The sequence below is a fragment of the Oncorhynchus mykiss genome, chromosome 9, assembly GCF_013265735.2.
Source record: "Oncorhynchus mykiss isolate Arlee chromosome 9, USDA_OmykA_1.1, whole genome shotgun sequence".
Lineage (NCBI taxonomy): Eukaryota > Metazoa > Chordata > Actinopteri > Salmoniformes > Salmonidae > Oncorhynchus > Oncorhynchus mykiss.
In genome coordinates this window covers 78,588,831-78,616,173 of record NC_048573.1, presented here as the reverse complement: position 1 = coordinate 78,616,173, position 27,343 = coordinate 78,588,831, and the positions used below count along the sequence as shown (strand labels likewise).

The 27,343-nt window shown below is 46.6% G+C and overlaps 1 protein-coding gene across 2 annotated transcripts in view; it reads right to left on the bottom strand.

Moving 5' to 3' along the window:
* The window catches only part of LOC110516429 (filamin-A), a 179,143-nt gene that overhangs the window by 116,310 nt on the left and 35,490 nt on the right, over nucleotides 1-27,343 (bottom strand). For both annotated transcript variants that reach the window (XM_036989132.1, XM_036989133.1), the window contains exons 9-16: nucleotides 25,225-25,362; nucleotides 24,619-24,745; nucleotides 21,691-21,827; nucleotides 19,161-19,357; nucleotides 17,994-18,107; nucleotides 6,228-6,371; nucleotides 3,050-3,173; nucleotides 2,145-2,305 (exon numbers count right to left, since the gene is read on the bottom strand). In XM_036989132.1, coding sequence (XP_036845027.1) covers nucleotides 2,145-2,305; nucleotides 3,050-3,173; nucleotides 6,228-6,371; nucleotides 17,994-18,107; nucleotides 19,161-19,357; nucleotides 21,691-21,827; nucleotides 24,619-24,745; nucleotides 25,225-25,362 — 1,142 coding nt within the window. The remainder of the gene's footprint in view (nucleotides 1-2,144; nucleotides 2,306-3,049; nucleotides 3,174-6,227; nucleotides 6,372-17,993; nucleotides 18,108-19,160; nucleotides 19,358-21,690; nucleotides 21,828-24,618; nucleotides 24,746-25,224; nucleotides 25,363-27,343) is intronic.

Genomic DNA, 27,343 nt, shown 5'->3' with positions numbered 1-27,343 from the left:
CACCCAGAGCACACTCTGGCATTTCAGATTAAATTGACAAACACACCTGTTGTATAAACCAGCCTTTAGTCTTGACATTTTTGGTTGTTTAGTACACGGCCTCACATGAGAATCCTTAAAGAGATGGGTGGGGCTAATGCTTAAGAGGGTGTGAACGATGTTGAATGGGTGGGGCTAATGCTTAAGAGGGTGTGAACGATGTTGAATGGGTGGGGCTAATGCTTAAGAGGGTGTGAACGATGTTGAATGGGTGGAGACAAAGAAGAGATCTCCAGTAGGTACCAAAACATTGAAGGGCCATTTTCTCAAAAGTTTATCCACTTTCAAAGCATAATTACTTTCCCATTGTTCTTCAACTGTAGTGTATGATATACCATTTTGTAGCTCTGAGTCTCTACTTTTATCCAATGTGAAAAAACACAATTTCAAATGTTGCTACATAAGACCGAATCGAGCTGGTCAGTCACATAAATACACACAGTGTTGTAGTAGTCGAGCCCGCTTTTTCAAATGCACCTACAGTATTATTTAACTACCCACGCTGATGTGTAGGGACTTGGGACTCAACTTTGACTCAAGTATACAGATGCCAGATTTAGTAAATGTAGGGACTTGGGACTTGACACTGACTCGAGGTTTAGTGAACAGCATACATACTATACAAACACACAACACCGCAACACCTCACACAGACACACACACACACACACACACACACACACACACACACACACACACACACACACACACACACACACACACACACACACACACACACACACACTACCCACCTGATCAGCAAACAGCACCATGATAGTGTTAGCCACAGTACCGTAAACACTACCCACCTGGTCAGCAAACAGCACCATGATAGTGTTAGCCACAGTACCGTAAACACTCTACCCACCTGGTCAGCAAACAGCACCATGATAGTGTTAGCCACAGTACTGTAAACACTACCCACCTGGTCAGCAAACAGCACCATGATAGTGTTAGCCACAGTACCGTAAACACTCTACCCACCTGGTCAACAAACAGCACCATGATAATGTTAGCCACAGTACCGTAAACACTCTACCCACCTGGTCAGCAAACAGCACCATGATAGTGTTAGCCACAGTACCGTAAACACTCTACCCACCTGGTCAGCAAACAGCACCATGATAATGTTAGCCACAGTACCGTAAACACTCTACCCACCTGGTCAGCAAACAGCACCATGATAGTGTTAGCCACAGTACCGTAAACACTCTACCCACCTGGTCAGCAAACAGCACCACGATAGTGTTAGCCACAGTACCGTAAACACTCTACCCACCTGGTCAGCAAACAGCACCATGATAGTGTTAGCCACAGTACCGTAAACACTCTACCCACCTGGTCAGCAAACAGCACCATGATAGTGTTAGCCACAGTACCGTAAACACTCTACCCACCTGGTCAGCAAACAGCACCATGATAGTGTTAGCCACAGTACCGTAAACACTCTACCCACCTGGTCAGCAAACAGCACCACGATAGTGTTAGCCACAGTACCGTAAACACTCTACCCACCTGGTCAGCAAACAGCACCATGATAGTGTTAGCCACAGTACCGTAAACACTCTACCCACCTGGTCAGCAAACAGCACCATGATAGGGTTAGCCACAGTACCGTAAACACTCTACCCACCTGATCAGCAAACAGCACCATGATAGTGTTAGCCACAGTACCGTAAACACTCTACCCACCTGGTCAGCAAACAGCACCATGATAGTGTTAGCCACAGTACCGTAAACACTCTACCCACCTGGTCAGCAAACAGCACCATGATAGTGTTAGCCACAGTACCGTAAACACTCTACCCACCTGGTCAGCAAACAGCACCATGATAGTGTTAGCCACAGTACCGTAAACACTCTACCCACCTGGTCAGCAAACAGCACCACGATAGTGTTAGCCACAGTACCGTAAACACTCTACCCACCTGGTCAGCAAACAGCACCATGATAGTGTTAGCCACAGTACCGTAAACACTCTACCCACCTGGTCAGCAAACAGCACCACGATAGTGTTAGCCACAGTACCGTAAACACTCTACCCACCTGGTCAGCAAACAGCACCATGATAGTGTTAGCCACAGTACCGTAAACACTCTACCCACCTGGTCAGCAAACAGCACCATGATAGTGTAACTACCAGCGCCTGGCGGGGTGTATTTAACGGTAAACGTGTCGTTGTCGTTCCTGATGATGTCGAAGTCGATGTCTGCCTCCGCCGGTCCCACCACGCCTGGAGAGCACTTTATACAGATACTGATGTCACCTGGAACGCACGCACACGCACGCACACGCACACACACACAGTTAATACACTTGGCGAAGATACCAGTGGATTTAAAACGTTTGCTTCCAGTGTCATAAACATTTGTTTCCATATTGTTCATATGATGAACTGGGCCTTTGTAGGTCAGTTAGCAGAGCATGGTGCTTGTAACACCAGGGTAGTGGGTTCGATTCCCGGGGCCACCCATATGTAAAATGTATGCAAGCATAACTGTAAGTCATTTTGGATAAAAGATAAATGGCATAATACTATGATGTATTATGGTTACTCTTTCATTAGATTCCTCCTCAATCTGTGAGGGGAGGTGAACGAGTGCACACTTTAAGGAGAAGGGAAGAGCATCAGAATAGGGCTGGTGTAATGTAACGATCTTACCTTGACCTACCTCAGCACAGTCCACAGTGAAGGGGCTGGTGTAGTGTAAAGATCTTACCTTGACCTGCCTCAGCACAGTCCACAGTGAAGGGGCTGGTGTAGTGTAAAGATCTTACCTTGACCTGCCTCAGCACAGTCCACAGTGAAGGGGCTGGTGTAGTGTAAAGATCTTACCTTGACCTGCCTCAGCACAGTCCACAGTGAAGGGGCTGGTGTAGTGTAAAGATCTTACCTTGACCTGCCTCAGCACAGTCCACAGTGAAGGGGCTGGTGTAGTGTAAAGATCTTACCTTGACCTGCCTCAGCACAGTCCACAGTGAAGGGGCTGGTGTAGTGTAAAGATCTTACCTTGACCTGCCTCAGCACAGTCCACAGTGAAGGATGTAGGTTCAAAAGCCTTCAGCCCTGTTTTAGCCACACCAGGACCTGACACCTTCACCTTGTTAGGGTGGCAGCCTGCCCCGATCGGCATCTACACACACAACACACACAATGAGAAAAATGTAGAAATGATTAGGGAGGGAGAGAGGAAAATAAGTTTGTATGTGTGGGTAAAGCTGTAGTCCCCATTTAACAGTTTGTATGTGTGGGTAAAGCTGTAGTCCCCATTTAACAGTTTGTATGTGTGGGTAAAGCTGTAGTCCCCATTTAACAGTTTGTATGTGTGGGTAAAGCTGAAGTCCCCATTTAACAGTTTGTATGTGTGGGTAAAGCTGTAGTCCCCATTTAACAGTTTGTATGTGTGGGTAAAGCTGTAGTCCCCATTTAACAGTTTGTATGTGTGGGTAAAGCTGTAGTCCCCGTTTAACAGTTTGTATGTGTGGGTAAAGCTGTAGTCCCCATTTAACAGTTTGTATGTGTGGGTAAAGCTGTAGTCCCCATTTAACAGTTTGTATGTGTGGGTAAAGCTGTAGTCCCCATTTAACAGTTTGTATGTGTGGGTAAAGCTGTAGTCCCCATTTAACAGTTTGTATGTGTGGGTAAAGCTGAAGTCCCCATTTAACAGTTTGTATGTGTGGGTAAAGCTGTAGTCCCCATTTAACAGTTTGTATGTGTGGGTAAAGCTGAAGTCCCCATTTAACAGTTTGTATGTGTGGGTAAAGCTGTAGTCCCCATTTAACAGTTTGTATGTGTGGGTAAAGCTGTAGTCCCCATTTAACAGTTTGTATGTGTGGGTAAAGCTGTAGTCCCCATTTAACAGTTTGTATGTGTGGGTAAAGCTGTAGTCCCCATTTAACAGTTTGTATGTGTGGGTAAAGCTGTAGTCCCCATTTAACAGTTTGTATGTGTGGGTAAAGCTGTAGTCCCCATTTAACAGTTTGTATGTGTGGGTAAAGCTGTAGTCCCCATTTAACAGTTTGTATGTGTGGGTAAAGCTGTAGTCCCCATTTAACAGTTTGTATGTGTGGGTAAAGCTGTAGTCCCCATTTAACAGTTTGTATGTGTGGGTAAAGCTGTAGTCCCCATTTAACAGTTTGTATGTGTGGGTAAAGCTGAAGCCCCCATTTAACAGTTTGTATGTGTGGGTAAAGCTGTAGTCCCCATTTAACAGTTTGTATGTGTGGGTAAAGCTGTAGTCCCCATTTAACAGTTTGTATGTGTGGGTAAAGCTGTAGTCCCCATTTAACAGTTTGTATGTGTGGGTAAAGCTGTAGTCCCCATTTAACAGTTTGTATGTGTGGGTAAAGCTGTAGTCCCCATTTAACAGTTTGTATGTGTGGGTAAAGCTGAAGTCCCCATTTAACAGTTTGTATGTGTGGGTAAAGCTGAAGTCCCCATTTAACAGTTTGTATGTGTGGGTAAAGCTGAAGTCCCCATTTAACAGTTTGTATGTGTGGGTAAAGCTGTAGTCCCCATTTAACAGTTTGTATGTGTGGGTAAAGCTGAAGTCCCCATTTAACAGTTTGTATGTGTGGGTAAAGCTGTAGTCCCCGTTTAACAGTTTGTATGTGTGGGTAAAGCTGTAGTCCCCGTTTAACAGTTTGTATGTGTGGGTAAAGCTGTAGTCCCCATTTAACAGTTTGTATGTGTGGGTAAAGCTGAAGTCCCCATTTAACAGTTTGTATGTGTGGGTAAAGCTGAAGTCCCCATTTAACAGTTTGTATGTGTGGGTAAAGCTGAAGTCCCCATTTAACAGTTTGTATGTGTGGGTAAAGCTGAAGTCCCCATTTAACAGTTTGTATGTGTGGGTAAAGCTGTAGTCCCCATTTAACAGTTTGTATGTGTGGGTAAAGCTGTAGTCCCCATTTAACAGTTTGTATGTGTGGGTAAAGCTGAAGTCCCCATTTAACAGTTTATATGTGTGGGTAAAGCTGTAGTCCCCATTTAACAGTTTGTATGTGTGGGTAAAGCTGAAGCCCCCATTTAACAGTTTGTATGTGTGGGTAAAGCTGAAGTCCCCATTTAACAGTTTGTATGTGTGGGTAAAGCTGAAGTCCCCATTTAACAGTTTGTATGTGTGGGTAAAGCTGAAGTCCCCATTTAACAGTTTGTATGTGTGGGTAAAGCTGTAGTCCCCATTTAACAGTTTGTATGTGTGGGTAAAGCTGTAGTCCCCATTTAACAGTTTGCATGTGTGGGTAAAGCTGTAGTCCCCATTTAACAGTTTGTATGTGTGGGTAAAGCTGAAGTCCCCATTTAACAGTTTGTATGTGTGGGTAAAGCTGAAGCCCCCATTTAACAGTTTGTATGTGTGGGTAAAGCTGAAGTCCCCATTTAACAGTTTGTATGTGTGGGTAAAGCTGTAGTCCCCATTTAACAGTTTGTATGTGTGGGTAAAGCTGAAGCCCCCATTTAACAGTTTGTATGTGTGGGTAAAGCTGTAGTCCCCATTTAACAGTTTGTATGTGTGGGTAAAGCTGAAGTCCCCATTTAACAGTTTGTATGTGTGGGTAAAGCTGTAGTCCCCATTTAACAGTTTGTATGTGTGGGTAAAGCTGAAGTCCCCATTTAACAGTTTGTATGTGTGGGTAAAGCTGAAGTCCCCATTTAACAGTTTGTATGTGTGGGTAAAGCTGAAGTCCCCATTTAACAGTTTGTATGTGTGGGTAAAGCTGTAGTCCCCATTTAACAGTTTGTATGTGTGGGTAAAGCTGAAGTCCCCATTTAACAGTTTGTATGTGTGGGTAAAGCTGAAGTCCCCATTTAACAGTTTGTATGTGTGGGTAAAGCTGAAGTCCCCATTTAACAGTTTGTATGTGTGGGTAAAGCTGAAGTCCCCATTTAACAGTTTGTATGTGTGGGTAAAGCTGAAGTCCCCATTTAACAGTTTGTATGTGTGGGTAAAGCTGTAGTCCCCATTTAACAGTTTGTATGTGTGGGTAAAGCTGAAGTCCCCATTTAACAGTTTGTATGTGTGGGTAAAGCTGAAGTCCCCATTTAACAGTTTGTATGTGTGGGTAAAGCTGAAGTCCCCATTTAACAGTTTGTATGTGTGGGTAAAGCTGAAGTCCCCGTTTAACAGTTTGTATGTGTGGGTAAAGCTGAAGCCCCCATTTTTCCTAGAAGCCTGTAAGTATGTGCTCACCCTGAAGGGACTGTCCGGTATGTTGACCCCGCCCCAGGACACCATGAGGGTGTGTTTGAGGGGTTTCTTGGGGGTGTAACTGCAGGTGTACATTCCATTACCGTTATCCTTCACCTGAACATCTACTGGGGTTCCCTCACCATCCTAGAGAGAGACAGAGAGAGAGAGAGACCCTTAGTGCCCTCACCATCCTAGAGAGAGAGAGAGAGAGAGAGACCCTTAGTACCCTCACCATCCTAGAGAGAGAGAGAGACCCTTAGTACCCTCACCATCCTAGAGAGAGACAGACCCTTAGTACCCTCACCATCCTAGAGAGAGAGAGAAACCCTTAGTACCCTCACCATCCTAGAGAGAGACCCTTAGTACCCTCACCATCCTAGAGAGAGAGAGAGACCCTAGTACCCTCACCATCCTAGAGAGAGAGACCCTTAGTACCCTCACCATCCTAGAGAGAGAGACCATTAGTACCCTCACCATCCTAGAGAGAGAGAGAGACCCTTAGTACCCTCACCATCCTAGAGAGAGAGACCCTTAGTACCCTCACCATCCTAGAGAGAGAGAGACCCTTAGTACCCTCACCAGCCTAGAGAGAGAGAGAGAGAGAGAGACCCTTAGTACCCTCACCATCCTAGAGAGAGAGAGAGAGACCCTTAGGACCCGCACCATCCTAGAGAGAAAGAGAGAGACCCTTAGTACCCTCACCATCCTAGAGAGAGAGAGAGAGAGAGACTTAGTACCCTCACCATACTAGAGAGAGAGAGAGAGAGAGAGAGACCCTTAGTACCCTCACCATCCTAGAGAGAGAGACCCTTAGTACCCTCACCTCTCTAGAGAGAGAGAGAGACCCTTAGTGCCCTCACCATCCTAGAGAGAGATTCTTAGTGCCCTCACCATCCTAGAGAGAGAGAGTATCTTAATGCCCTCACCATCCTAGAGAGAGATCCTTAGTACCCTCACCATCCTAGAGAGAGAGAGTCTCTTAGTGCCCTCACCATCCTAGAGAGAGAGATACAGACCCTTAGTACCCTCACCATCCTAGAGAGAGAGAGAGAGACAGACTCTTAGTGTCATCACCATCCTAGAGAGAGAGAGAGAGACCCTTAGTGTCATCACCATCCTAGAGAGAGAGAGAGAGACCCTTAGTGTCATCACCATCCTAGAGAGAGAGAGAGAGACCCTTAGTGTCATCACCATCCTAGAGAGAGAGAGACAGACCCTTAGTGTCATCACCATCCTAGAGAGAGAGAGAGAGAGAGAGAGAGAGAGAGAGAGACCCTTAGTACCCTCACCATACTAGAGAGAGAGAGAGAGAGAGAGAGAGAGAGACCCTTAGTACCCTCACCATCCTAGAGAGAGAGACCCTTAGTACCCTCACCTCTCTAGAGAGAGAGAGACTCTTAGTGCCCTCACCATCCTAGAGAGAGATTCTTAGTGCCCTCACCATCCTAGAGAGAGATCCTTAGTACCCTCACCATCCTAGAGAGAGAGAGTCTCTTAGTGCCCTCACCATCCTAGAGAGAGAACGAGAGACAGACCCTTAGTACCCTCACCATCCTAGAGAGAGAGATACAGACCCTTAGTACCCTCACCATCCTAGAGAGAGATCCTTAGTACCCTCACCATCCTAGAGAGAGAGAGAGACCCTAGTACCCTCACCATCCTAGAGAGAGAGACCCTTAGTACCCTCACCATCCTAGAGAGAGAGAGAACATTAGTACCCTCACCATCCTAGAGAGAGAGAGAGAGACCCTTAGTACCCTCACCATCCTAGAGAGAGAGACCCTTAGTACCCTCACCATCCTAGAGAGAGAGACCCTTAGTACCCTCACCATCCTAGAGAGAGAGAGAGAGAGAGACCCTTAGTACCCTCACCATCCTAGAGAGAGAGAGAGACCCTTAGGACCCGTACCATCCTAGAGAGAGAGAGAGAGACCCTTAGTACCCTCACCATCCTAGAGCGAGAGAGATACAGACCCTTAGTACCCTCACCATCCTAGAGAGAGATCCTTAGTACCCTCACCATCCTAGAGAGAGAGAGAGACCCTAGTACCCTCACCATCCTAGAGAGAGAGACCCTTAGTACCCTCACCATCCTAGAGAGAGAGAGACCCTTAGTACCCTCACCATCCTAGAGAGAGAGAGAGACCCTTAGTACCCTCACCATCCTAGAGAGAGAGACCCTTAGTACCCTCACCATCCTAGAGAGAGAGACCCTTAGTACCCTCACCATCCTAGAGAGAGAGAGAGAGACCCTTAGGACCCGTACCATCCTAGAGAGAGAGAGAGAGACCCTTAGTACCCTCACCATCCTAGAGAGAGAGAGAGGGAGACCCTTAGTACCCTCACCATACTAGAGAGAGAGAGAGAGAGACCCTTAGTACCCTCACCATCCTAGAGAGAGAGACCCTTAGTACCCTCACCTCTCTAGAGAGAGAGAGACCCTTAGTGCCCTCACCATCCTAGAGAGAGATTCTTAGTGCCCTCACCATCCTAGAGAGAGAGAATATCTTAGTGCCCTCACCATCCTAGAGAGAGATCCTTAGTACCCTCACCATCCTAGAGAGAGAACGAGAGACAGACCCTTAGTACCCTCACCATCCTAGAGAGAGAGATACAGACCCTTAGTACCCTCACCATCCTAGAGAGAGAGAGAGACACAGACTCTTATTGTCATCACCATCCTGGAGAGAGAGAGAGAGACCCTTAGTGTCATCACCATCCTAGAGAGAGAGAGAGAGAGACCCTTAGTGTCATCACCATCCTAGAGAGAGAGAGAGAGAGACCCTTAGTGTCATCACCATCCTAGAGAGAGAGAGACAGACCCTTAGTGTCATCACCATCCTAGAGAGAGAGAGAGAGAGAGAGAGAGAGAGAGAGAGAGAGAGAGAGAGAGAGAGAGGGAGAGAGAGAGAGAGATTGACCCTTAGTGTTATGGCTAAAAAGGCTGTGCCTCGTTCGTCAGTCCTGGTTTCATAATGAACTGGTCCTTCGAGCCGAAAATTAGGGTGAGTTTAGAGGGGAGGGGGGCAAAGCAAGCATCAAACAGGAAGCTCACCCCACAAAGCACACTGTAAGATCACATAGCTTTTATTGGGTTTGGACGTTAATGTGAAATAACTGTCATGAATACTGCATGGAGTAGCTATAGTAGGACAGCATGGAGTAGCTATAGTAGGACAGCATGGAGTAGCTTCAGTAGAACAGCATGGAGTAGCTATAGTAGGACAGTATGGAGTAGCTATAGTAGGACAGCATGGAGTAGCTATAATAGGACAGCATGGAGTAGCTATAGTAGGACAGCATGGAGTAGCTATAGTAGGACAGTATGGAGTAGCTAGAGTAGGACAGCATGGAGTAGCTATAGTAGGACAGCATGGAGTAGCTATAGTAGGACAGCATGGAGTAGCTATAGTAGGACAGCATGGAGTAGCTTCAGTAGAACAGTATGGAGTAGCTATAGTAGGACAGAATGGAGTAGCTACAGTAGAACAGCAAAGAGTAGCTATAGTAGGACAGCATGGAGTAGCTACAGTAGAACAGCATAGAGTAGCTATAGTAGGACAGCGTGTATCTAACCTGCTGTCCCAGTGTATCTAACCTGCTGTCCCAGTGTATCTAACCTGCTGTCCCAGTGTATCTAACCTGCTGTCCTGCTGTCCCAGTGTTTCTAACCTGCTGTCCTGATGTCAAAGTGTATCTAACCTGCTGTCCTGCTGTCCCAGTGTATCTAACCTGCTGTCCTGCTGTCCCAGTGTATCTAACCTGCTGTCCTGCTGTCCCAGTGTATCTAACCTGCTGTCCTGCTGTCCCAGTGTATCTAACCTGCTGTCCTGCTGTCCCAGTGTATCTAACCTGCTGTCCCAGTGTATCTAACCTGCTGTGTTGCTGTCCCAGTGTATCTAACCTGCTGTCCTGCTGTCCCAGTGTAGCTAACCTGCTGTCCTGCTGTCCCAGTGTATCTAACCTGCTGTCCTGCTGTCCCAGTGTATCTAACCTGCTGTCCTGCTGTCCCAGTGTATCTAACCTGCTGTCCTGCTGTCCCAGTGTATCGAACCTGCTGTCCCAGTGTATTTAACCTGCTGTCCCAGTGTATCTAACCTGCTGTCCCAGTGTATCTAACCTGCTGTCCCAGTGTATCTAACCTGCTGTCCTGCTGTCCCAGTGTATCTAACCTGCTGTCCCAGTGTATCTAACCTGCTGTCCTGCTGTCCCAGTGTATCTAACCTGCTGTCCTGCTGTCCCAGTGTATCTAAACTGCTGTCCCAGTGTATCTAACCTGCTGTCCTGCTCTCCCAGTGTATCTAACCTGCTGTTCCAGTGTATCTAACCTGCTGTCCCAGTGTATCTAACCTGCTGTCCCAGTGTATCTAACCTGCTGTCCTGCTGTTCCAGTGTATCTAACCTGCTGTCCCAGTGTATCTAACCTGCTGTCCCAGTGTATCTAACCTGCTATCCTGCTGTCCCAGTGTATCTAACCTGCTGTCCCGGTGTATCTAACCTGCTGTCCTGCTGTCCCAGTGTATCTAACCTGCCGTCCTGCTGTCCCAGTGTATCTAAACGGCTGTCCCAGTGTATCTAACCTGCTGTCCCAGTGTATCTAACCTGCTGTCCTGCTGTCCCAGTGTATCTAACCTGCCGTCCTGCTGTCCCAGTGTATCTAAACTGCTGTCCCAGTGTATCTAACCTGCTGTCCCAGTGTATCTAACCTGCTGTCCCAGTGTATCTAACCTGCTGTCCTGCTGTCCCAGTGTATCTAACCTGCTGTCCCAGTGTATCTAACCTGCTGTCCTGCTGTCCCAGTGTATCTAACCTGCTGTCCTGCTGTCCCAGTGTATCGAACCTGCTGTCCCAGTGTATTTAACCTGCTGTCCCAGTGTATCTAACCTGCTGTCCCAGTGTATCTAACCTGCTGTCCCAGTGTATCTAACCTGCTGTCCTGCTGTCCCAGTGTATCTAACCTGCTGTCCCAGTGTATCTAACCTGCTGTCCTGCTGTCCCAGTGTATCTAACCTGCTGTCCTGCTGTCCCAGTGTATCTAAACTGCTGTCCCAGTGTATCTAACCTGCTGTGTTGCTGTCCCAGTGTATCTAACCTGCTGTCCTGCTGTCCCAGTGTAGCTAACCTGCTGTCCTGCTGTCCCAGTGTATCTAACCTGCTGTCCTGCTGTCCCAGTGTATCTAACCTGCTGTCCTGCTGTCCCAGTGTATCTAACCTGCTGTCCTGCTGTCCCAGTGTATCGAACCTGCTGTCCCAGTGTATTTAACCTGCTGTCCCAGTGTATCTAACCTGCTGTCCCAGTGTATCTAACCTGCTGTCCCAGTGTATCTAACCTGCTGTCCTGCTGTCCCAGTGTATCTAACCTGCTGTCCCAGTGTATCTAACCTGCTGTCCTGCTGTCCCAGTGTATCTAACCTGCTGTCCTGCTGTCCCAGTGTATCTAAACTGCTGTCCCAGTGTATCTAACCTGCTGTCCTGCTCTCCCAGTGTATCTAACCTGCTGTTCCAGTGTATCTAACCTGCTGTCCCAGTGTATCTAACCTGCTGTCCCAGTGTATCTAACCTGCTGTCCTGCTGTTCCAGTGTATCTAACCTGCTGTCCCAGTGTATCTAACCTGCTGTCCCAGTGTATCTAACCTGCTGTCCTGCTGTCCCAGTGTATCTAACCTGCTGTCCCAGTGTATCTAACCTGCTGTCCTGCTGTCCCAGTGTATCTAACCTGCTGTCCTGCTGTCCCAGTGTATCGAACCTGCTGTCCCAGTGTATTTAACCTGCTGTCCCAGTGTATCTAACCTGCTGTCCCAGTGTATCTAACCTGCTGTCCCAGTGTATCTAACCTGCTGTCCTGCTGTCCCAGTGTATCTAACCTGCTGTCCCAGTGTATCTAACCTGCTGTCCTGCTGTCCCAGTGTATCTAACCTGCTGTCCTGCTGTCCCAGTGTATCTAAACTGCTGTCCCAGTGTATCTAACCTGCTGTCCTGCTCTCCCAGTGTATCTAACCTGCTGTTCCAGTGTATCTAACCTGCTGTCCCAGTGTATCTAACCTGCTGTCCCAGTGTATCTAACCTGCTGTCCCAGTGTATCTAACCTGCTGTCCCAGTGTATCTAACCTGCTATCCTGCTGTCCCAGTGTATCTAACCTGCTGTCCCGGTGTATCTAACCTGCTGTCCTGCTGTCCCAGTGTATCTAACCTGCCGTCCTGCTGTCCCAGTGTATCTAAACGGCTGTCCCAGTGTATCTAACCTGCTGTCCCAGTGTATCTAACCTGCTGTCCTGCTGTCCCAGTGTATCTAACCTGCCGTCCTGCTGTCCCAGTGTATCTAAACTGCTGTCCCAGTGTATCTAACCTGCTGTCCCAGTGTATCTAACCTGCTGTCTCAGTGTATCTAACCTGCTGTCCTGCTGTCCCAGTGTATCTAACCTGCTGTCCTGCTGTCCCAGTGTATCTAAACTGCTGTTCCAGTGTATCTAACCTGCTGTCCCAGTGTATCTAACCTGCTGTCCCGGTGTATCTAACCTACGGTCCCAGTGTATCTAAACTGCTGTCCTGCTGTCACAGTGTATCTAACCTGCTGTCCCAGTGTTTCTAACCTGCTGTCCCAGTGTATCTAACCTGCTGTCCTGCTGTCCCAGTGTATCTAACCTGCTCTCCCAGTGTATCTAACCTACTGTCCCAGTGTATCTAACCTGCTGTCCTGCTGTCCCAGTGTATCTAAACTGCTGTCCCAGTGTATCTAACCTGCTGTCCTGCTGTGCCAGTGTATCTAACCTGCTGTCCCAGTGTATCTAACCTGCTGTCCTGCTGTCCCAGTGTATCTAAACTGCTGTCCCAGTGTATCTAACCTGCTGTCCCAGTGTATCTAACCTGCTGTCCCAGTGTATCTAACCTGCTGTCCTGCTGTCCCAGTGTATCTAACCTGCTGTCCCAGTGTATCTAACCTGCTGTCCGAGTGTATCTAACCTGCTGTCCTGCTGTCCCAGTGTTTCTAACCTGCTGTCCCAGTGTATTTAACCTGCTGTCCCAGTGTATCTAACCTGCTGTCCCAGTGTATCTAACCTGCTGTCCTGCTGTCCCAGTGTATCTAACCTGCTGTCCCAGTGTATCTAACCTGCTGTCCTGCTGTCCCAGTGTATCTAACTTGCCGTCCTGCTGTCCCAGTGTATCTAAACTGCTGTCCAAGTGTTTCTAACCTGCTGTCCCAGTGAATCTAACCTGCTGTACCAGTGTATCTAACCTGCTGTCCGAGTGTATCTAACTTGCTGTCCTGCTGTCCCAGTGTATCTAACCTGCTGTCCCAGTGTATCTAACCTGCTGTCCTGCTGTCCCAGTGTATCTAACCTGCCGTCCTGCTGTCCCAGTGTATCTAACCTGCTGTCCGAGTGTATCTAACTTGCTGTCCTGCTGTCCCAGTGTATCTAACCTGCTGTCCCAGTGTATCTAACCTGCTGTCTCAGTGTATCTAACCTGCTTTCCTGCTGTCCCAGTGTATCTAACCTGCTGTCCCAGTGTATCTAACCTGCTGTCCCAGTGTATCTAACCTGCTGTCCTGCTGTCCCAGAGTATCTAACCTGCTGTCCCAGTGTATCTAACCTACGGTCCCAGTGTATCTAAACTGCTGTCCTGCTGTCACAGTGTATCTATCCTGCTGTCCCAGTGTTTCTAACCTGCTGTCCCAGTGTATCTAACCTGCTGTCCTGCTGTCCCAGTGTATCTAACCTGCTGTCCCAGTGTATCTAACCTGCTGTCCTAGTGTATCTAACCTGCTGTCTTGCTGTCCCAGTGTATCTAAACTGCTGTCCCAGTGTATCTAACCTGCTGTCCTGCTGTCCCAGTGTATCTAACCTGCTGTCCCAGTGTATCTAACCTGCTGTCCTGCTGTCCCAGTGTATCTAAACTGCTGTCCCAGTGTATCTAACCTGCTGTCCCAGTGTATCTAAACTGCTGTCCCAGTGTATCTAACCTGCTGTCCTGCTGTCCCAGTGTATCTAACCTGCTGTCCCAGTGTATCTAACCTGCTGTCTCAGTGTATCTAAACTGTTGTCCCAATGTATCGAACCTGCTGTCCCAGTGTATCTAACCTGTTGTCCCAGTGTATCTAACCTGCTGTCCTGCTGTCCCAGTGTATCTAACCTGCTGTCCCAGTGTATCTAACCTGCTGTCCCAGTGTATCTAACCTGCTGTCCTGCTGTCCCAGTGTATCTAACCTGCTGTCCCAGTGTATCTAACCTGCTGTCCCAGTGTATCTAACCTGCTGTCCCAGTGTATCTAACCTGCTGTCCTGCTGTCCCAGTGTATCTAACCTGCTGTCCCAGTGTATCTAACCTGCTGTCCCAGTGTATCTAACCTGCTGTCTCAGTGTATCTAACCTGCTTTCCTGCTGTCCCAGTGTATCTAACCTGCTGTCCCAGTTTATCTAACCTGCTGTCCCAGTGTATCTAACCTGCTGTCCTGCTGTCCCAGTGTATCTAACCTGCTGTCCCAGTGTATCTAACCTACGGTCCCAGTGTATCTAAACTGCTGTCCTGCTGTCACAGTGTATCTAACCTGCTGTCCCAGTGTTTCTAACCTGCTGTCCCAGTGTATCTAACCTGCTGTCCTGCTGTCCCATTGTATCTAACCTGCTGTCCTAGTGTATCTAACCTGCTGTCCTGCTGTCCCAGTGTATCTAAACTGCTGTCCCAGTGTATCTAACCTGCTGTCCTGCTGTCCCAGTGTATCTAACCTGCTGTCCCAGTGTATCTAACCTGCTGTCCTGCTCTCCCAGTGTATCTAAACTGCTGTCCCAGTGTATCTAACCTGCTGTCCCAGTGTATCTAAACTGCTGTCCCAGTGTATCTAACCTGCTGTCCTGCTGTCCCAGTGTATCTAACCTGCTGTCCCAGTGTATCTAACCTGCTGTCTCAGTGTATCTAAACTGCTGTCCCAGTGTATCTAACCTGCTGTCCCAGTGTATCTAACCTGCTGTCCCAGTGTATCTAACCTGCTGTCTTGCTGTCCCAGTGTATCTACCTGCTGTCCCAGTGTATCTAACCTGCTGTCCCAGTGTATCTAACCTGTTGTCCTGCTGTCCCAGTGTTTCTAACCTGCTGTCCCAGTGTATCTAACCTGCTGTCCCAGTGTATCTAACCTGCTGTCCCAGTGTATCTAACCTGCTGTCCCAGTGTATCTAACCTGCTGTCCTGCTGTCCCAGTGTATCTAACCTGCTGTCCCAGTGTATCTAACCTGCTGTCCTGCTGTCCCAGTGTATCTAACCTGCTGTCCCAGTGAATCCAACCTGCTGTCCCAGTGTATCTAACCTGCCGTCCTGCTGTCCCAGTGTATCTAAACTGCTGTCCCAGTTTATCTAACCTGCTGTCCTGCTGTCCCAGTGTATCTAACCTGCTGTCCCAGTGTATCTAACCTGCTGTCCTGCTGTCCCAGTGTATCTAAACTGCTGTCCCAGTGTATCTAACCTGCTGTCCCAGTGTATCTAAACTGCTGTCCCAGTGTATCTAACCTGCTTTCCTGCTGTCCCAGTGTATCTAACCTGCTGTCCCAGTGTATCTAACCTGCTGTCCCAGTGTATCTAACCTGCTGTCCTGCTGTCCCAGTGTATCTAAACTGCTGTCCCAGTGTATCTAACCTGCTGTCCTGCTGTCCCAGTGTTTCTAATCTGCTGTCCTGCTGTCCCAGTGTTTCTAACCTGCTGTCCTGCTGTCCCAGTGTATCTAACCTGCTGTCCCAGTGTATCTAACCTGCTGTCCCAGTGTATCTAACCTGCTGTCCTGCTGTCCCAGTGGTTCTAACCTGCTGTCCCAGTGTATCTAACCTGCTGTCCCAGTGTATCTAACCTGCTGTCCCAGTGTATCTAACCTGCTGTCCCAGTGTATCTAACCTGCTGTCCCAATTTACCAATTGCCAACTGAAAATATGTTTTTGGCTCAGTGCACACAAATGGTTGTGTCATGCCTCCTCTGAATAGGATATCAACATTTCTCCTTTTTGTGTAATTAGGAAACATCTTGAGGATCTCTTCAATGTATCAAATACAAATGAAAGATGTATTGTCACTCCGGACAGGTGAGATTTGTTGTTCCCTGATCCCCGCGCAGGTACAGGTACATACCCACCATCGTCATCATCAAATGGAAGTGTTATTTGTCACATACACCGGACAGGTGCAGTGAAAGGTGTCGTGTTACAGGGTCAGCCATAGTAGTACAGCGCCCCTGGAGCAAATCAGGTTTAAGTGCCTTGCTGAAGGGCACATCGACAGACGTTTCACCTTGTCAGCTCGAGCATTCGAACCAGCGACTTTCCAGATGTTCGAAATAGGATATTATAGAAGACAGAAACGCATGAAGTGTAACCCTAATATAGTGTCCCACGTGTTCTGAATTCACCCTAATAACCCTAATATAGTGTCCCACTTGTTCTGAATTCACCCTAATAACCCTAATATAGTGTCCCACTTGTTCTTAATTCACCCTAATAACCCTAATATAGTGTCCCACTTGTTCTGAATTCACCCTAATAACCCTAATATAGTGTCCCTCTTGTTCTGAATTCACCCTAATAACCCTAATATAGTGTCCCACGTGTTCTGAATTCACCCTAATAACCCTAATATAGTGTCCCACTTGTTCTGAATTCACCCTAATAACCCTAATATAGTGTCCCACTTGTTCTTAATTCACCCTAATAACCCTAATATAGTGTCCCACTTGTTCTGAATTCACCCTAATAACCCTAATATAGTGTCCCTCTTGTTCTGAATTCACCCTAATAACCCTAATATAGTGTCCCACGTGTTCTGAATTCACCCTAATAACCCTAATATAGTGTCCCACGTGTTCTGAATTCACCGTAATATCCCTAATATAGTGTCCCAAGTGTTCTGAATTCACCCTAATAACCCTAATATAATGTCCCACGTGTTCTGAATTCACCCTAATAACCCTAATATAGTGTCCCACTTGTTCTGAATTCACCCTAATAACCCTAATATAGTGTCCCACTTGTTCTGAATTCACCCTAATAACCCTAATATAGTGTCCCACTTGTTCTGAATTCACCCTAATAACCCTAATATAGTGTCCCACTTGTTCTGAATTCACCCTAATAACCCTAATATAGTGTCCCACTTGTTCTGAATTCACCCTAATAACCCTAATATAGTGTCCCTCTTGTTCTGAATTCACCCTAATAACCCTAATATAGTGTCCCTCTTGTTCTGAATTCACCCTAATAACCCTAATATAGTGTCCCTCTTGTTCTGAATTCACCCTAATAACTCTAATATAGTGTCCCACTTGTTCTGAATTCACCCTAATAACCCTAATATAGTGTCCCACGTGTTCTGAATTCACCCTAATAACCCTAATATCGTGTCCCACTTGTTCTGAATTCACCCTAATAACCCTAATATAGTGTCCCACTTGTTCTGAATTCACCCTAATAACCCTAATATAGTGTCCCACTTGTTCTGAATTCACCCTAATAACCCTAATATAGTGTCCCACTTGTTCTGAATTCACCCTAATAACCCTAATATAGTGTCCCACTTGTTCTGAATTCACCCTAATAACCCTAATATAGTGTCCCACTTGTTCTGAATTCACCCTAATAACCCTAATAAAGTGTCCCTCTTGTTCTGAATTCACCTTAATATCCCAAACCCTAATATATGTCCAGTATAAACTTGACAGAGTACTCAGGATCATAATTTCAGTTTGCGCGGAGAATGTAAGGTATACATTAAGCTTGTGGCTACTTGGCACACGTACCTGTGCCAGGATCTTGAGAGGGGCTTTGCCTCCTAGTTTGGCGTCGACGGTGAACTCAGTCCGTTTCCCCACAGCTAGACCACTACTCTGTAGGCCTGGACCATACACGTTCACCTACACACACACACACACACACACACACACACACACACACACACACACACACACACACACACACACACACACACGCAAAGTCACACAAACACACACACACACGCGCACACACACACACACACACACACACACACACACACACACACACACATCATTAAACACAATCAGAGGGTTACCAGTTCCAATCCCGGGTCTGACAGGGAAAATCTGGTGGGATTTGTCAGAAAAAGAATGACTGCTGGTGTCAAATCATAGATGCCCTGGAGCAAGGCACCTCTACCACTGCTCCAGGGAGCAAGGCACCTCTACCACTGCTACAGGGAGCAAGGCACCTCTACCACTGCTACAGGGAGCAAGGCACCTCTACCACTGCTACAGGGAGCAAGGCACCTCTACCACTGCTACAGGGAGCAAGGCACCTCTACCACTGCTCCAGGGAGCAAGGCACCTCTACCACTGCTACAGGGAGCAAGGCACCTCTACCACTGCTACAGGGAGCAAGGCACCTCTACCACTGCTACAGGGAGCAAGGCACCTCTACCACTGCTACAGGGAGCAAGGCACCTCTACCACTGCTACAGGGAGCAAGGCACCTCTACCACTGCTACAGGGAGCAAGGCACCTCTACCACTGCTACAGGGAGCAAGGCACCTCTACCACTGCTACAGGGAGCTACACTGTTGCTCACCATGTTTCAACCGTATCATGGACAACAAAGTAATCTACACACACACGTACCTTATCAGGGTAGTAGTCCTTGTTTAGAGCAGTGATTTAACATACCTTATCAGGGTAGTAGTCCTTGTATAGAGCAGTGATTTAACATACCTTATCAGGGTAGTAGTCCTTGTATAGAGCAGTGATTTAACATACCTTATCAGGGTAGTAGTCCTTGTTTAGAGCAGTGATTTAACATACCTTATCAGGGTAGTAGTCCTTGTATAGAGCAGTGATTTAACATACCTTATCAGGGTAGTAGTCCTTGTTTAGAGCAGTGATTTAACATACCTTATCAGGGTAGAGGTCCTTGTTTAGAGCAGTGATTTAACATACCTTATCAGGGTAGAAGTCCTTGTTCGGAGCAGCAGTGATTTCAGCCATGAAGGGAGAGTGCTGGATGTCCTCGTTGTTACAGAGCACATGCACCGCATACTCTCCTGCTTCCATTGGCCAGTACCGCACGTCAGATGACCCGTCGCCCTTATCATCACACTCGACCTTCGCCTGGGACGGACCCTCCACCGAGAAACCTGGACACACACACCTTCTGATCAGGACACACACCTTCTGATCACGACACACACCTTCTGATCAGGACACACACCTTCTGATCAGGACACACACCTTCTGATCAGGACACACACCTTCTGATCAGAACACACACCTTCTGATCAGGACACACACCTTCTGATCAGAACACACACCTTCTGATCAGAACACACACCTTCTGATCAGAACACACACACACGCCTTCTGATCAGAACACACACCTTCTGATCAGAACACACACCTTCTGATCAGAACACACACACACACCTTCTGATCAGGACACACACCTGATCAGAACACACACACACACACCTTCTGATCAGAACACACACACACACACACACCTTCTGATCAGAACACACAGCTTCTGATCAGAACACACACAAACACCTTCTGATCAGGACACACACCTTCTGATCAGAACACACACACACACCTTCTGATCAGAACACACACCTTCTGATCAGAACACACACACACACCTTCTGATCAGAACACACACACACGCCTTCTGATCAGGACACACACCTTCTGATCAGAACACACACCTTCTGATCAGAACACACACACACACCTTCTGATCAGGACACACACCTGATCAGAACACACACACACACACACACCTTCTGATCAGAACACACACACACGCCTTCTGATCAGAACACACACCTTCTGATCAGAACACACACCTTCTGATCAGAACACACACACACACCTTCTGATCAGGACACACACCTTCTGATCAGAACACACACACACACCTTCTGATCAGAACACACACCTTCTGATCAGAACACACACACACACCTTCTGATCAAATCAAATCAAATCAAATCAAATCAAATTTTATTTGTCACATACACATGGTTAGCAGATGTTAATGCGAGTGTAGCGAAATGCTTGTGCTTCTAGTTCCGACAATGCAGTAATAACAAGTAATCTAACTAACAATTCCAAAACTACTGTCTTGTACACAGTGTAAGGGGATAAAGAATATGTACATAAGGATATATGAATGAGTGATGGTACAGAGCAGCATAGGCAAGATACAGTAGATGGTATCGGGTACAGTATGTACAAATGAGATGAGTATGTAAACAAAGTGGCATAGTATAGTATAAAGTGGCTAGTGATACATGTATTACATAAGGATACCGTCTATAGAGTACAGTATATCCGTATGCGTATGAGATGAATAATGTAGGGTAAGTAACATTTATATAAGGTAGCATTGTTTAAAGTGGCTAGTGATATATTTACATCATTTCCCATCAATTCCCATTATTAAAGTGGCTGGAGTTGAGTCAGTGTCAGTGTGTTGGCAGCAGCCACTCAGTGTTAGTGGTGGCTGTTTAACAGTCTGATGGCCTTGAGATAGAAGCTGTTTTTCAGTCTCTCGGTCCCAGCTTTGATGCACCTGTACTGACCTCGCCTTCTGGATGATAGCGGGGTGAACAGGCAGTGGCTCGGGTGGTTGATGTCCTTGATGATCTTTATGGCCTTCCTGTGACATCGGGTGGTGTAGGTGTCCTGGAGGGCAGGTAGTTTGCCCCCGGTGATGCGTTGTGCAGACCTCACTACCCTCTGGAGAGCCTTACGGTTGAGGGCGGTGCAGTTGCCATACCAGGCAACATACCAGAACACACACACACGCCTTCTGATCAGGACACACACCTTCTGATCAGAACACACACCTTCTGATCCGAACACACACCTTCTGATCAGGACACATACCTTCTGATCAGAACACACACCTTCTGATCCGAACACACACACACACCTTCTGATCAGGACACACACCTTCTGATCAGGACACACACCTTCTGATCAGAACACACACCTTCTGATCAGAACACACACCTTCTGATCAGAACACACACACACACCTTCTGATCAGAACACACACACACGCCTTCTGATCAGAACACACACCTTCTGATCAGAACACACACCTTCTGATCAGAACACACACACACACCTTCTGATCAGGACACACACCTGATCAGAACACACACACACACACACACCTTCTGATCAGAACACACACACACACACACACCTTCTGATCAGGACACACACCTTCTGATCAGAACACACACACACACCTTCTGATCAGGACACACACCTTCTGATCAGGACACATACCTTCTGATCAGAACACACACCTTCTGATCAGAACACACACACACACACACACCTTCTGATCAGAACACACACCTTCTGATCAGGACACACACCTTCTGATCAGGACACACACCTTCTGACCAGGACACACAGGGTCTGTGTGTGTGTGTGTGTGTGTGTGTGTACTTACCCAGTGTTCCCACATTGTCTCCGACGGCCTCGACCACGAAGTCGGCAGATTTACCCATAATGCCGGTCTCCAGGCCAGGCCCCCAGGCACGCACATTCTGTGGCCCTGCCTCCGAACCAATCTTCACCTCCAACGGGCTACAACCCGGAAGTGACATCATCAGTCAGCGACAGCATTACAGCATCATCAGTCAGCGACAGCATTACAGCATCATCAGTCAGCGACAGCATTACAGCATCATCAGTCAGCGACAGCATTACAGCATCATCAGTCAGCGACAGCATTATCAGTCAGCGACAGCATTACAGCATCATCAGTCAGCGACAGCATTACAGCATCATCAGTCAGCGACAGCATTACAGCATCATCAGTCAGCGACAGCATTAAAGCATCATCAGTCAGCGACAGCATTACAGCAGTCTTTATTTATTCGGTTGTGGACCAAAAAAGCTATTTGAAAGATGATAGCAGCTATTTAGAAGACTGTGATATGTGGTTGAATGAACTACCTTAGTTGAATGAACTGACTTAGTTGAATGAACTACCTTAGTTGAATGAACTACCCCAGTTGAATGAACTACCTTAGTTGAATTAACTACCTTAGTTGAATGAACTGACTTAGTTGAATGAACTACCTTAGTTGAATGAACTGACTTAGTTGAATGAACTGACTTAGTTGAATGAACTGACTTAGTTGAATGAACTACCTTAGTTGAATGAACTGACTTAGTTGAATGAACTGACTTAGTTGAATGAACTAACTTAGTTGAATGAACTAACTTAGTTGAATGAACTACCCCAGTTGAATGAACTGACTTAGTTGAATGAACTACCCAAGTTGAATGAACTGACTTAGTTGAATGAACTGACTTAGTTGAATGAACTACCTTAGTTGAACGAACTGACTTAGTTGAATGAACTACCTTAGTTGAATGAACTACCCCAGTTGAATGAACTGACTTAGTTGAATGAACTGACTTAGTTGAATGAACTGACTTAGTTGAATGAACTACCCCAGTTGAATGAACTGACTTAGTTGAATGAACTGACTTAGTTGAATGAACTACCTTAGTTGAATGAACTGACTTAGTTGAATGAACTACCCCAGTTGAATGAACTGACTTAGTTGAATGAACTAACTTAGTTGAATGAACTGACTTAGTTGAATGAACTACCTTAGTTGAATGAACTGACTTAGTTGAATGAACTGACTTAGTTGAATGAACTACCTTAGTTGAACGAACTGACTTAGTTGAATGAACTACCTTAGTTGAATGAACTGACTTAGTTGAATGAACTAACTTAGTTGAATGAACTGACTTAGTTGAATGAACTACCTTAGTTGAATGAACTGACTTAGTTGAATGAACTGACTTAGTTGAATGAACTGACTTAGTTGTTCTGGATAAGAGACAGGTAAATTACTGTATAATGTAAAGTGACAAGAAAAAGTATGTGAACCCTTTGGAATTACCTGGACTTCTAATACAATAATGTGTGTTTATTAGTTTAAGCAGACAGTGTTCGTCTGTTGTTGTGACTTAGATGAAGATGAAGTTACCTGGGGAGGATGTGTGTTACCTGGGGGGATCTGTGTTACCTGGGGGAATGTGTTCTGTGTGTTACCTGGGGAGAATGCGTGGTACCTGGGGGGATGTGTGTTACCTGGGGGGGATGTGTGTTACCTGGGGGGATCTGTGTTACCTGGGGGGATGTGTTCTGTGTGTTACCTGGGGAGGATGTGTGTTACCTGGGGGGATCTGTGTTACCTGGGGGGATGTGTGTTACCTGGAGGGATGTGTGTTACCTGGGGGGATCTGTGTTACCTGGGGGGATCTGTGTTACCTGGGGGGGTGTGTGTTACCTGGGGGGGATGTGTGTTACCTGGGGAGGATGTGTGTTACCTGGGGAGGATGTGTGTTACCTGGGGGGATCTGTGTTACCTGGGGGGATGTGTGTTACCTGGGGGGGATGTGTGTTACCTGGGGGGATGTGTGTTACCTGGGGGGGATGTGTGTTACCTGGGGAGGATGTGTGTTACCTGGGGGGATCTGTGTTACCTGGGGGGATGTGTTCTGTGTGTTACCTGGGGAGAATGTTACCTGGGGGGATCTGTGTTACCTGGGGGGGATGTGTGTTACCTGGGGGGATGTGTGTTACCTGGGGGGGATGTGTTCTGTGTGTTACCTGGGGGGATGTGTGTTACCTGGGGCATCTGTGTTACCTGGGGGGATGTGTTCTGTGTGTTACCTGGGGAGGATGTGTGTTACCTGGGGGGATGTGTGTTACCTGGGGGGATGTGTGTTACCTGGGGGGATCTGTGTTACCTGGTGGGATGTGTTCTGTGTGTTAACTGGGGAGGATGCGTGGTACCTGGGGGGATGTGTGTTACCTAGGGGGGATGTGTTCTGTGTGTTACCTGGGGGTATGGGTGTTACCTGGGGGGATCTGTGTTACCTGAGGGGATGTGTTCTGTGTGTTACCTGGGGAGGATGCGTGGTACCTGGGGGGGATGTCTGTTACCTGGGGGGGATTTGTTCTGTGTGTTACCTGGGGAGGATGTGTGTTACCTGGGGGGATGTGTTCTGTGTGTTACCTGGGGGGATGTGTTACCTGGGGGGATGTGTGTTACCTGGGGGGGGGGGGTTGTTACCTGTGTGGATGTGTGTTACCTGTCGGGATGTTTTGTGTGTGTTACCTGGGGGGGGTTACCTGGGGAGATGTGTGTTACCCTGGGGAGATGTGTTACCCTGGGGGGACGTGTGTTACCTGGGGGATGTATTGTGTGTGATACCTGGGGGGGACGTGTGTTACCTGGGGGATGCATTGTGTGTGTTCCCTGGGGGGGACGTGTGTTACCTGGGGGATGTATTGTGTGTGATACCTGGGGGGACGTGTGTTACCTGGGGGATGTATTGTGTGTGTTACCTGCTGAGGATGTGTTGTCCTCCCCAGGTTATCATTATACTGTATGTACCGGGGGTGGTGGGGTAGTACTCAAACCCAAACACTCCATCTCCAACATCCTTCCTCTTACATGGCTCCTCCAGGCCCTCTGCACACACACAGAGAGAGAGAGAGAGAGAGAGAGAGAGAGAGAGAGAGAGAGAGAGAGAGAGAGAGAGAGAGAGAGAGAGAGAGAGAGAGAGAGAGAGAGAGCGAGAGAGAGAGAGAGAGAGAGAGAGAGAGAGAGAGAGAGAGAGAGAGAGAGAGAGAGAGAGAGATCTTTCAATGTTTGCAGAGCTGTTAGGTAAAAGCAATATGGTGGAAACTTTACCACTACACCGTGTATATCTATCCAGACCCTTCAGATCTGAACACAAGTAGTGTAAACAGCAAAAAGACTATGGGTAATGTAGTTTCTAAAGCAAAGAGACTGCTGGGTAGTGTAGTTTATAAAACAGAGAGCCTGCTGTACGGTGTCATTTATAAAAACAGAGAGGCTGCTGGGTAGTGTAGTTTATAAAACAGAGAGGCTGCTGGGTAGTGTAGTTTATTAAATATATAGGCTGCTGGTTAGTGGAGTAGACTCACTGGGGCCCTTGATGGTGACTTTGAGTTCTCCAGTCCCAGCTCCTTTAGTGAAGACTCTGAAGTCAGCTGTCTCTTTCACCCTGAGGCCTTTAGGCTGGAGACCACGCCCCTTAGCCCGAACCAGGCTGGGGTTACAAGCTGGAGAAGGGGTGGGCGGTGGGGGGGTTTAGAGTTTAATACATAGAATTGAACACATAGTTTGAATAGAAACTGAAGGATGAGGACAACAACTGCCAGGAGATCGAGAGAGAGAGACAGAGAGAGAGAGAGACGCAGAGAGAGAGACCAAGACAGAGAGAGAAAGAGAGAGAGAGAGAGAGAGGAGTAAACATATCATTGCCTCCTTTATCTGTCCTTATTTGTAACTTTATGTCCTTCTCCTCTCCTCCCATTCTTCTCCTCTCATCCTCCCTTCCCTCGCATCCCGAGTTTGTCTGTCTTTGACCCCCGCAGAAAGTGATGCATTATGTCCTCAGGAAGCAGAACGCTTAAATAAGGCCCCGCTTAATTATTGTCACACACCACAATGGGGTGCAATGTCTGTGTGTTTTGTGTGTATGTGTGTGTTTTGAGCAAGATGACACACCAGTCTGAGAGAGGATGAGTCACAAGGAATGGTATAAGACACACACAGAGAGAGAGAGAGAGAGAGAGAGAGAGAGAGAGAGAGAGAGAGAGAGAGAGAGAGAGTCTAGTTCCCAAGAGCGATCCCATGAAGTGAGGACAGTAAAAGGAAGAAGCTGCTCCCGAGAGAGAAGAGATACCATCCCTCCGTCTTTCTAGAAAGAGAGAGAGAGAGATCAGAGTAGAGAGAGAGAGAAAGAGAGATAGCAGGGGGAGAGACAGAGAGAGTGAGAAGAGACCAAGGAACACAGAATCATCCAGAGAGAAAGAGCAAGTGAATGAACAGTCAGACAGTAGAAAGGAGGAGAGGGAGAGAACATAACAAACAGACAGAAAAGTTGTGTAAACACCAGAAACGGAAACACTAGTAACAGAAACACGAGAAACAGAAACACTAGAAACAGAAACACTAGAAACGAAAACACTAGAAACAGAAACATAAATAATAGTAACAGAAACACTAGAGAGAGAAACAGAAACAATAGTAACAGAAACACGAGAAACAGAAACACTAGAGACATAAATACTAAAAACAGAAACACTAGAAACAGAAACACTAGAGTCAGAAACAGAAACAATAGTAACAGAAACACTAGAGAGAGAAACAGAAACAATAGTAACAGAAACACTAGAGTCAGAAACAGAAACAATAGTAACAGAAACACTAGAGAGAGAAACAGAAACAATAGTAACAGAAACACGAGAAACAGAAACACTAGAAACAGAAACACTAGAAACAGAAACACTAGAAACAAAAACACTAGAGTCAGAAACAGAAACAATAGTAACAGAAACACTAGAGAGAGAAACAGAAACAATAGTAACAGAAACACGAGAAACAGAAACACTAGAAACAGAAACACTAGAGTCAGAAACAGAAACAATAGTAACAGAAACACTAGAGAGAGAAACAGAAACAATAGTAACAGAAACACGAGAAACAGAAACACTAGAAACAGAAACACTAGAAACAGAAACACTAGAAACAAAAACACTAGAGACAGAAACACTAGAAACAGAAACACTAGAAAAACTAGAAACAGAAGCCCTAGAAACAGAAACACTAGAAACAGAAACCCTAGAAACAGAAACACTAGAAATACTAGAAACAGAAACACTGGAAACAGAAATCCCAGAAACAAAAACACTAGAAACAGTCACGCTAGCAACAGAAACAAAAATAAGAAGAAAAATAGACACAGAAACATCAGCAAAAAAATAGAAACAGAAACCCTAGAAACAGAAACAGAAACAATAGAAACAGAAACAATAGAAACAGAAACAATAGAAACAGAAACAATAGAAACAGAAACAATAGAAACAGAAACAATAGACACAGAAACACTGGAGACAGAAACACTGGAAACAGAAATCCCAGAAACAAAAACACTAGAAACAGTCACGCTAGCAACAGAAACAAAAATAAGAAGAAAAATAGACACAGAAACATCAGCAAAAAAATAGAAACAGAAACAATAGAAACAGAAACAGAAAC